The sequence below is a fragment of the Aethalodelphis obliquidens genome, unplaced genomic scaffold (genome assembly GCF_003676395.1).
Source record: "Aethalodelphis obliquidens isolate GAN/ISIS:26980383/991018 unplaced genomic scaffold, ASM367639v1 scaffold55, whole genome shotgun sequence".
In the NCBI taxonomy this organism is placed as follows: Eukaryota; Metazoa; Chordata; class Mammalia; order Artiodactyla; family Delphinidae; genus Aethalodelphis; species Aethalodelphis obliquidens.
Genome location: NW_020837999.1, coordinates 547879 through 560205, shown reverse-complemented (window position 1 = coordinate 560205; position 12327 = coordinate 547879). Strand labels below are relative to the sequence as shown.

At 34.7% G+C, this 12327-nt stretch overlaps 1 protein-coding gene across 1 annotated transcript in view; it reads left to right on the top strand.

The window, feature by feature from the left end:
- The window catches only part of XPR1 (xenotropic and polytropic retrovirus receptor 1), a 203712-nt gene that overhangs the window by 146078 nt on the left and 45307 nt on the right, over positions 1-12327 (top strand). The window contains exons 8-9 of the mRNA XM_027086144.1: positions 7807-7997; positions 8209-8388. Coding sequence (XP_026941945.1) covers positions 7807-7997; positions 8209-8388 — 371 coding nt within the window. The remainder of the gene's footprint in view (positions 1-7806; positions 7998-8208; positions 8389-12327) is intronic.

Sequence of the window (12327 nt, the reverse complement as noted above, 5' to 3'; positions counted from 1 at the left end):
GACATATTTTGTTTCATATTATCTGCTTTCCCATTGGAATATAAATTCCTTAATGCCTTGGCTTTTGTCTCTCCTGTTCACCATTGTATCTCCAGCACCTAAAACATTGCCTGGGATATAGCAGGGTTCAAAAAATGTTGGTTGAAGTTTGAGTGGATGGAAGAGAAGGACAGAGATGAAATTAAATGATATACAGAAAACACACAAACAGCAAAAAAACACATATCTCAAAGATTCTTGAATTTGAGGGCTTTTACTTTAAGGGCAGATAATCCTGGTATACCCCAAGAGTCTGTGTACTTGGGGCTTCCCTGGTGGTGTAGTGGTTAAGAATCTGCCTGCCAATGCAGGGGGACATGGGTTCGAGCCCTGGTCCGGGAGGATCCCACATGCCACGGAGCAACTAAGCCCGTGCACCACAACTACTGAGCCTGTGCTCTAGAGCCTGCAAGCCACAACTACTGAGCCCACGTGCCACAACTACTGAAGCCCGTATGCCTAGAGCTCCACAAGAGAAGCCACCGCAATGAGAAGCCCTTGCACCTCAACAAAGAGTAGACCCCACTCGCCACAACTAGAGAAAGCCTGCACGCAGCAATGAAGACCCAATGCAGCCAAAAATAAATAAAAATAAATAAACTTATTTTTTTAAAAAAGAGTCTGTGTATTTGTGCTTATAATAACTGTGAGTCATTAATAAAGGATTAAATTCTGTTCAGTGAAGTCTGCACAGAAAATGACTTAGAAATAGATGTTATTGTATAAATATCCATTATAATCTGTTTTGGACTTTTAGTAATTATAATGCTGCTTGAACAAGGAAGGTTTATATCACTGTCACACTTAAACTATTCTCGATTCCAGGGACTATGTATTTTTCACTTTTGTATTTCAAGTTCCTAACACAGTGCCAGACATATAGATGTTCAAGAAGTAATTTACTGAATTCATTATTCCTCATAAACATTCTTCTTAATTAAGATTGTCAAATTGCATATTACGAAATTATAGCCCAGGTTGTAATGGCTTTTAGATAGTGTGTGAACTTTACGTATTAACAGTGTATTTTCATTTGTATGTTTAGAGTTCTCCTTCCCACCAATTTTACTAAAAATTAACTGTGTTATTGTCTACTGTAAGCTCATGTTTTAATATTGGTATACTTTATGTTCATATTTAAATCTAGCTCTGTGTCTTCAGGGATGAATGCAGTTTACTTATATAGAATGCATGGAAATACTACAATAAAAAGCCCAGCCCTAGATTATCAAGCTAGCTGTTATGGAAAGAACACTGACTTATCTACAAAAGGCCTTGCCTGGTTGCAGTCCCAGCTCAACTGTTTCTTAATTGTTTTGGCTTTAAAGACATGACTTCTCTGAAACAATTTCCTCATTTGTTAAATGAGCTTAATACCTTACAAGAACAGGGTTGTATTAGAATTCATTCAACAAGTAAATTTTATGTATCTATGATTATGCTTGATAATCTTGAGTCTAAATATAGATAAGAGAATTCCTTTCCTTATGAAGCTTATTACACGAGGGAGATTAAGATATATTAAAACGATAATAATACACTACAAAATAGAAGTGTTTTCTAAGCAGCTCAAGAGAACAAGTGATTACTTTCAAATGAGAGCATCAGGGAAGACTTTACTCATCTGTGTGTGAAATTTTTTCTTTTCTTTCCAAAATGAGCATGGTGTTATCATCGTCACCATCATTAAATAAGACATAAGAATAGATAAATAAACTTCATTCTTTTTATGTGAATGAATTGAAATGAAGTTTTCTTAAATTCAGGGGCAAGTTGGGGTTTTGTTTTCTTTCATATGTATAGCCTACATTTTTGTGAGATGATCTGATTTATTTTCTAATGTGTGTGCTTTATGCATTTAGTGTTGCGTATTTATGTTCTCTCACCTCAGAACCCGTCTTTGTTTAATCTTTGTGTGTCTATGGGGGGAGGCAGGGTAAATACAGTTAAAGCCAGCTGTCTATCCTTATTTATCTCCCAGTGGTTGTGTAAATGATAACAGAGTTGAAAATTGAGAGAGAAACACAGCAGTAGTAATGCATGTACAATCATGATTCTTTTTTTTTCAAACATTCACATTAAAAAAAATAATGTGTGGGCTTCTCTGGTGGCCCAGTGGTTGAGAGTCCACCTGCCGATGCAGGGGACACGGATTCATGCCCCGGTCCAGGAAGATCCCACGTGCCGCAGAGCGGCTGGGCCCGTGAGCCATGGCCACTGAGCCTGCGCGTCCGGAGCCTGTGCTCCGCAACGGGAGAGGCCACAGCAGTGAGAGGCCCGCGTACTGCAAAAATAATAATAATAATAATAATGTGCATAATTGCTATGGTTTCTCAAGGGGACATGACCTGATATTTAATAATTTGTCTGAAATTCACATATTCCAGATATTTAGTGTTATGAAGATGAAAAGTTACCTGTTCAGATTTTTTAAAACTTGTTCTTATAGTTTCCTAGTAACCTGTACTGAATTGATATAATAATAATATATCATATTTCACTTTCTGGTTTGACAAAGACAAGAGTTTGACCATTTAAATTGCCTATAAGGGAACCCTTCTACATTGTTGGTGGGAATGTAAATTGGTACAGCCACTATGGAGAACAGTATGGAGGTTCCTTAAAAACTGAAAAAAGAGCTACCATATGATCCAGCAATCCCACTCCTGGGCATATACACAGAGAAAACCATAATTAGAAAAGATACATGCACCCCAGTGTTCATTGCAGCACTATTTACAATAGCCAGGACATGGAAGCAACCTAACGTCCATCAACAGAGAAATGTGTAAAGAAGATGTGGTACATATATATGCAATGGAATATTACTCAGCCATAAAAAAAGAATGAAATAATGCCATTTGCAATAACATGGATGGACCTAAAGATTGTCATTGAGTGAAGTAAGTCAGACAGAGAAGGACAAATATCGTATGATATTGCTTGTATGTGAAATCTAAAAAATTGGTACAAATGAACTTATTTACGAAACAGAAATAGAGTTACAGATGTAGAAAACAATCTTATGGTTACCAGGGGGGATTGACATGTACACCCTACTATATATAAAATAGATAGCTAATAAGTACCTACTGTATAGAACAGGGAACTCTACTCAATACTCTGTAATGACCTATATGGGAAAAGAATCTTAAAAAGAGTGGATATGTGTATATGTATAACTGATTCACTTTGCTGTACAGCAGAAAGTAGCACAACATTGTAAATCAACTATATTCCAGTAAATTTTTTTTTTTAAGTGCGTATAAGGGGCTTCCCTGGTGGCGCAGTGGTTGAGAGTCCGCCTGCCGATGCAGGGGACACGGGTTTGTGTCCCGGTCCGGGAAGATCCCACATGCGGCGGAGCAGCTGGGCCCATGAGCGATGGCCGCTGAGCCTGCGCGTCTGGAGCCTGTGCTCCGCAACGGGAGAGGCCACAACAGTGAGGCCTGCGTACCGCAAAAAAAATAAATAAGTAAAAAAAAAAATAAGTGCATATAAGAGTGTGAAATAGCAAGCACTCATACACTAGTGGTAAAGTATTAATTGTCACAGTCTCTTTAGAGGATAATTTGGCAGCATATGTAAAAATTTTTTAGTACAATCACTTTGATTAAGCAATTTTATTTCTAAAAGTTTATCTTATAAACATACTTGTACATGGGTGCAAAGACATATATGAAAGGGGGGTATTCACCACTATTTTGTTTATAATAGCAAAATCCTAGGAACAGCTCAAATGTCTATCAGGAACTGTTTAAGAAAATAAATGACATTACCCCTATACAATGGAATACCATGAAGATATGAAAGTGAATGAGTGGAAGTGGCTATAGTACTTCGGAGAACTGTTTGGTAGTATCACCAAAACTGAATATAACTATGCTGTGTTGTTTCTACCTTTTGGCTAATGTGAGTTTTGCTGTTGTGAACATGCATATACATGGATTTGTTTGGGTACCCATTTTCAGTTTTTTCGGATATATACCTAGGAGTGGAATTGCTTAATTATATGATAATGCTTTTTAACCTTCTGAGGTACCACCAAATTTTTTTCCACAGAGGCTCCATCATTTTCTGTTTCCACCAGCAATTTATGAGGGTTCCATTTTCTCCACATTCCCATCAACACTTGTGATTTCCCTTTTTTTTTTCTTAATTATAGCCATCCTAGTGGGTTTGAAGTAGTATCTTGTTATGGTTTTGATTTGCATTTTTCTAATGACATTGACCATCTTTTCATGTGCTTATTGGCTATATGTATATTTTCTTTGGAAAAATATCTACCCAAGTCTTTGCCCATCTTTAAATTGAGTTGTCTTCTTATAGCTAAGTTACTAGAGTTCTTTATATATTCTGAATACTAGACCCTTATCAGATATATAATTTGCAATTATTTTCTCCCATTCTATAGATTGTCATTTTACTTTCTTGATAATGTCCTTTGATGCACAAAATTTTTTAACTTGGTGAAATCCAGTTTATCTGTTTTTGTTGTTGTGTTATTCATGCTTTTGGTGTCATATCTAAGACTTCCATTGCCAAATCCAAGGTCCTGAAGGTTTACCCTTATATTTTCTTCCAAGAGTTTTATGGTTTTAGCTCTTATATTTAGCTCATTGATTCATTTTGAACTAATTTTTGTACATGCTGTGAAGTATGGATTCAACTTCATTCTTCTGCATGTGAGTATCCAAATGTCTCAGCACCATTTGTTGAAGAGAATATTCTTTTTCATTGAATAGTCTTGGTTCTCTTATTGAAAATCCATCAGCCATAGATGTATAAGTTTATTTCTGAGCTCTCAATCTATTCCATTTGTCTATATATCTTTTTTTATGCCAGTACCACACTATTTTGTAGTACAGTTTGAAATCATAAATTGTGAGTTCTCCAACTTTGTTCTTTTTTCAATATTGTTTTGGCTCTCTGGGGCCTCTTACAATTCCATATGAATTTGAGTATCGATTTGACATTTCTGCAAAAAAAGGCCATTAGAATTTTTATATGGATTGTATTGAATCTGTAGAATACTTTGGGTAACATTGCCATTTGAACAAGTCTTCCAATCCATGAACATGGGATTTCTTTCAGCAGTGTTTTGTAATTTTCAATGTACAAATCTTTCACCTCCTTGGTTAGATTTATTCCTTGGTGTTCTATTCTTTTGTTTGCTGTTGTAATTGGAATTGTTTTTTTTAATTTCATTTCAGATTGTTCATTGGTGGTTTATATAAGGACAACTGAATTTTGTGTGTTGATCTTTTTTTTTTTTTTTTTGGCTGCGTTGGATCTTCATTGCTACATGCGGGCTTTCTCTAGTTGCGGCGAGTGGGGGCTACTCTTCGTTACGGTGCTTGGGTTTCTCATTGTGGTGGCTTCTCTTATTGCGGATCACAGGCTCTAGGCGTGCAGGCTTCAATAGTTGTGGCACACGGGCTCAGTAGTTGTGGCACACAGGCTTAGTTGCTCCATGGCATGTGGGATCTTCCTGGACCAGGGCTCGAACGCGTGTCCCCTGCATTGACAGGAGGATTCTTAACCACTGTGCCCCCAGGGAAGTCCCTTTGTGTTGATCTTGTACTCTGCAACTTTGTTGATTTTATTAGCTCTAGTAGTTTAATTGTGTATTCTTTGGGATTTATACTTATTATTTTTGTTTCCTGACTGTTATATATGTGGTCTTTGGTTAGGAATCAGGATGTAAGACCATATATATATATTTTTATTTTCAACCTCCTAACTAATCTTCTTGCTACCATACTTGTTCCTTTGCAGTCTGTCCTTCACATGACAGCTAGAATAGTCCTTTAAAATTATTAATCTGGTCATACCAATTATGTGAAAAACCTTTCATTGGCTTTATACATCTGAGTAAAATCTTAAGTCTTGACAAAGTCCTACCTGATCTGCCTGTAGGTAACTTTTTGCCACTTTACCTCTCATTCATTCCAGTCATAGTGCCCTGGCCTTCTTCCTGTTCCTGGACTACACAAGGCTTATACCTATCTTAAGGCCCTTTGTACTTTCCCTCTACTTGGAGCCCTGTTCCTCCAGAGAGTCACATGATTGAGTCTCTATTTCCTTAAGGTTCCTGCAAATGTCATCTTCTGAGAAGTTTTCTTGATCACCCTACCTAAAATAGCACCTAACATTCTTTATCTCTTTACGTTTTTTTCCTTCAAAATACTTATCTCACTATCTGACATTATACAGAATAGAAGTTGCCTGAAGACAGGTATTTTGTCTGTTGTTCATTACTGAATCTCCAGCTTTTAGAATGGTGTCACACATAATGGGCACCCAATAAATATTTGTCAAATTAATGAAAAAATGAATTTTCATCAAGTAAAAAGAAACTGATATATACTGAATATTCAAAAATGGGCCAAACGTACTGTTTTAGGCATTTGGTATATATTGTTCAGATTTAATCTTCTTAACAAACTTACGAGAATAGATATTCTCCCCATTGACCAACAAAGAAACTGAGACTTAGAAAAATTTAATAATTTGCCCTAGTAAAGCTAGGATTTGAAATCTGGTCTGTAGTATTTGACTCCAAAGCAAAGGCTTAAACCTTGTTATTTTCAAATTATTAAATGTGCTATGTGCTATAGAGAATACAAAGATAAATAATAAATGGTTATTTAAGTATATAAGATGTATATAATTAAATTTCAAATGAGTAGTGCTAACAGTAAATTTTATAGTTATTTGGAAAATTGAGAAATTGGTAGCCAAATTGAAATGTTTGGCACAGAATAGGCTCAAAATGAAACATATTGATTCAATAAATTTATGAACAGATGAGAATCTGGTTCTTAAGTAATAAGTAGAAATAGAATTGGTCAAAAGAAAGAGCAAGGCCATTTTAGGTACAGGGGACAACATAAGCAAAATTAGTTTGTTAAAAGGATAATAAAATTTATCAGGAAATAAGAATTTAGGGGCACTATAAGTTTGGGAAACTTAATTGGAGATCAGATTGTGAAGAACTTGAATTGTGAGGCCGAAACGTTTGAATGTTATAATTATTGGCGATCTATAGGATAGTAGTGATACTGAACGTTTGTATGGGCATATGAGCAATTGAATGTAGTAATTAAGAGTATGGGCTTTGGAGCAAAACTGTCTGAGTTAAAATCCTGGCTCTGCTTTATCCTAGCTTGGTAAACCTGAGCAAATTACTTAACCTCTCTGCTGTAGTTTTCTCATCAATCAAATGGAGATAATAGTTTTTAACTCACAGAGCCATTGTGAAGATTAGATGAATTGTTATATGTAAAAATACAATCCTTAGCACATAGTAAGCATTCTATAAATACTAATTGTTGTCATTTATATGACATTTCAATTTTCACATTGCTTTCATATATACTCTTTCTTATAATTTTCATAGTAACGCTGTGAGCTAGGCATTACTATATCCAATTCAGTGATGGACAAGACAAAGCCAAAGAAGTTGTGTCATGCCAGAAATCCCCAGCTGACAGAACTGATCTGATGGTTCTAAATTATTTCACCATGGACTAATATGCTGAAAGTCAAATTTTAGGAAAATTTTTCTGGTGGAATTTTGCAGAGTGAAATGAAGAAGAGAAAGAACCTCTAAGCAAGTTTATCAGGCTCTTGAGATAACCTAGGTTTATGTTTTATTTATTAAAAATTCTTATGCCAGGGTTATATCCTTGAGAATTAAGAGAAAGACAATTAATGGAGACATTATAAATTTTCTAACTAACCAATTAGTTGATATTCTTTCAGCTGTATTTAAACTTGAAACAGATAGAAGTATTTGGCCCTTGATAAGAATCTATCGCGGTGGCTTTCTTCTGATTGAATTCCTTTTTCTACTGGGCATCAACACGTATGGTTGGAGACAGGCTGGAGTAAATCATGTGCTCATCTTTGAACTTAATCCGAGAAGCAATTTGTCTCATCAGCATCTCTTTGAGGTAATCAAAGCAAGACATAAAATCCCATGGATATAGTTTACATTAGCCATATAGCTGGTTTAGTGGGTACTAAAATCTATTTTCTATTTGAAGAGGATTGTTGATGTAATAATTAAACATTTTTCTTACCTCTGTTTTATTAAAGATTTTTTAAGTAATGGTAGAGATAAAAATAATTTTCTTTCTTTTTGTCTTTCCCATCCTTTATCAGATTGCTGGATTCCTCGGGATATTGTGGTGCCTGAGCCTTCTGGCATGCTTCTTTGCTCCAGTTAGTGTCATCCCCACATATGTGTACCCACTTGTCCTTTATGGGTTTATGGTTTTCTTTCTCATCAACCCCACCAAAACTTTCTATTATAAATCCCGGTTTTGGCTGCTTAAACTGCTGGTAAGTCCAGAAATTTGTGTATCATTTTTAGAGTGGTATATTGATCATTGGCTTCCTCCAGAATGAAAACAAAACTCCTGTATTGCACAACTTCAGAAGGCATGTTCACATTGTAGTCTAAATGAGTGGTACCCCAGCTCCAGGGGCAAAGAATGCAGTATGGCGGGTACACCTGATGTTGTGCAGTAACAGTGGCCCTAGGAAAAGCACTCATGCATTTTTTCCTCCAAAATGGAATATGAAGTATCGAGATATTGAAATGACTTTGCAAATTAATAATTCATAATTAATTACTTTAAAGATTAATCAACTGTGATAACATGTAGAATTTTCCCTTTTTTTAAGTGGTAAAACTATTACTTTCCTGTTAAATTGCTATAAGTAGTCAATCAAACATTTTTATTTTATGAAATATTGGTTCTCTAAAAGCAGTAGGAATATCTTGTCAGATCACCAAGTTTAATTTGAGAAATTGACTTTATAAATTCCATTTCTTCTTCCACTTTACCTATTTCTTAATGATCTCAAAATCAAGCAGTCTCAGCGTTAGGATATAGAATTTCCTGCAAAAATGGTAGCTATGTTTTTTGGGATATTGTAGATTGCTCTGGAAAGGAACTTCTGCTTACTTCCAAATTTAACCAGCTCTATTTTGAAAATCAATTGGGAATGCTTTCATATAATTATTTCTTAGATTACAAATTACAACTAACAGTAGAGTGATGGTTAGTAATTAAATTGACCAATCTCCACAGACTTCCAGAATTCTCATAATTATCGTCTCACTTTTTTTTCACCTTATAAAGTATATTGCCTTGAAAACTATAGTTTTAATTTCTTTTTCTTTTGTATGCCCCTTAGGTTTAGGATAATTGTTGTTGTTGTTCTTAGCAATATGCTCTCTTTAGCATTAACTAAATTTTTACAATCTGAAGAAATAAAATATGACCTTCCAATTAAAAAAACATAGTAAGCAGTCAACAAATAAAAGCAGCCTATGTTCCAATGTAGGCAGGTATTTATAGCAATCTGAAAAAGAAAATGGCCCAAATCTTGATTTTTTTCCCCCCAAAGTTAATTGTTCATTTATTTGTATTTCTTCTTTTTTCCACTAGGATTTTTATCACAAACTGAGAATCTCCCTCTTTTCCACCAACTTCATTCAATATAAATAAATAAATAAATAAGCAAGCAAACAAGGAAGCAAATCATTCCCTTAAAGTATAGCACCACTAGGCCTAATTTTGAGTTTGAATTCTGAGTGTGGAACTTAGATGTTCAAGCATGTTTTAATAAGTCATAAGTTATACCATCACCTTTAATGTGTTTTGTCATCATCTAGAAAACATGCTTTTTAGATTTTTTTTTAATTTAAGACAAAAGAAAAAATTGAGCCATTTTTTTCTCTTGAAATTTATACTAAAAATAAATCATTTCCAGTTAGTACAACAATATTAGATTACCTTTCTTATTTTGAGATTGTCATTTTATTTCTAGATTTTGTGGAGTTTCTAAACTGTTATTTGCATAAAAAATGTTAATATTCTTCTGGTTACAAGGAAATAACTACAAGATTATAAACACCTATTTTTCCTTCCTAAGTTATTGTGAAATCTCTATAAAGTTATTTTCAAATGAGATTTGAAAGACTTAGAAAACTCAGTTGTTAAGATGATTGCATCATTACAATAACAAAATAATACAGTTGTGTACATTATGTGCTAAGTGAACATTTCCCCATTGCATCCTTCTTTGTTTAAATAGGAAGCGGGTATGATTCATGAATGACCAGTTATTCTTATTAGCAGAACGATTCCCCATTGAGTAGACATTTATCTGTGCATCTGTTGTGTGTTAATAAATGAGGACTGTTGATGGAATGGGTTGGCAGGGGTGTAATAAGAAATAAGAGAACAGTAAAATATACTCTCAGAAGCAGTGAAATACGGAAGCAAGCATTGTGATTTGGTATGTTTGTAATAATTGTAAATACTAAAAATGTTATTTATAGAATATTTTACTATTAATTGACCTATTGACTTATTTTAATTCAAATCTCACTGAGAAAATTTACCCTTAGAGTTATTTCTAGTGATTTAACAAGAACGTTTCTACCCTAGTTATGTTTTTCTGATACAGCTTTTCTTAAAGCTTCATCCTAAAGTAAACTACATTTCCCTTTTTCTTTTTTTCCTTAATTTTTGGTGGAAAAAGAACATATGTCACTTGGCCATAGTGGTAGGCACTGGGCACCACTTATATTCATATTTAAATTTGAATCTATGGAATTGATATGTTACTCCTCTCCCCAAAAGAAGCTAAAAAAATTTTTTTAAGAAATTGATTTGTTTTGATATTAGTATTATATGTCAGATTAATACAGTTTATTTACATTCATTAGGTCATATATCCTCTCTCCAGATCTGTATTTGTCCTACTTGGAAATCCAGTTAGGAAGCATAAACAATGCCTCAGATTTTCTAAACAAAAGTATCAAGTTATTCTTATAGAAGGCTGCATAAAGTTTTTAAATTATAGTCTTTTGCTATATTATTTTGGAATTGGTTTTTCCAGTATTTTCTTTAGTTGTATAATAAAAGTTTTACACGTGTCTATTATAAGAATAGATTAGAGAAATGTTCTCATTTAATAATGTACTATTCTGGACATTTTATATGTATCAACTTATTTAATCCTTTTAATAAACCATGAGGTTGGAGCTACTATTAATCCACAGTTTATAAATGAGGAAACCTAGGTTCAGGGAAGTTAAATAAGGTCACAAAGCCAGGATGTAATGGAGATGGGATATGAACCCAGGCATTCTGGCTCCATAATCTGTGTTCTTAAACACTACCATTTAACAGTTAGACCTGGTGGTCACTTTATCTACATGTTTAACTTTGATTAGTGGATCACCTAACAGGAATCTTAAAATCAGATTTGGAAAGAATGTGATTATCCACAAGTAGAAATTAAGACTTCATCTCCTTAACTGTTTATCTCCTTAACTTCATCATCTTAACTTAGAAGATAACATACATTCTTTGTAATAACTTGTTAGTGGTCTTTTTGTGTATGTGGGTAAAACATCAGATATCCAGGTTGTCTGTAGCTTTCTTAATACAGTTACTCAGTGAATTGTTATCATTTTAATTTAAATCACAACAAAGTAGAAGTTGAAAGACCTTAGCCAGAATAAGAAAGGAAGGAGAATTCTCACTCAAAAAGGGGAATTCAGGGCTTCCCTGGTGGCGCAGTGGTTGAGAATCTGCCTGCCAATGCAGGGAACACGGGTTCGAGCCCTGGTCTGGGAAGATCCCGCATGCCGCAGAGCAACTGGGCCCGTGAGCCACAGCTACTGAGCCTGCACGTCTGGAGCTTGTGCTCCACAACAAGAGAGGCTGCGACAGTGAGAGGCCCGCGTACCGCGATGAAGAGTGGCCCCCACTCCCCGCAACTAGAGAAAGCCCACGCACAGACACGAAGACCCAACACAGCCAAAAATAATAAATAAATAAATTTTTTTTTAAAAAGGAGGCATTCAGATAAATCTAAGATGAATTTGACTATGTGTTAATGTCAGGGAGTTAAGTATGATCTGTTTATTTTCATTTCCACTCACCCTACCTCTGACCAAACTACTTGTTCCTTTCTTTGTATTTCCAGGGTATTTTGTATGCCTATCTGTAATAGCAGTTACCACATGGTGCTGTCATTATTTCTTTAGGTATTTATTATTTGACCAAAGGGATTGTGGGTCTTTAAGGGTACAGGCCATGTTTTATTTATTTAGTACCTCCACAATGCCTGACATATAGTAAATACTTAATAATCTTTGTTAAATGTATGAATGACTATAATTATGTTCTTACCTTCATTAGTTGTCTTATACCAATATTTACCACTCCCTTCTTTCTTTCTTTTTTCATCTTCTCT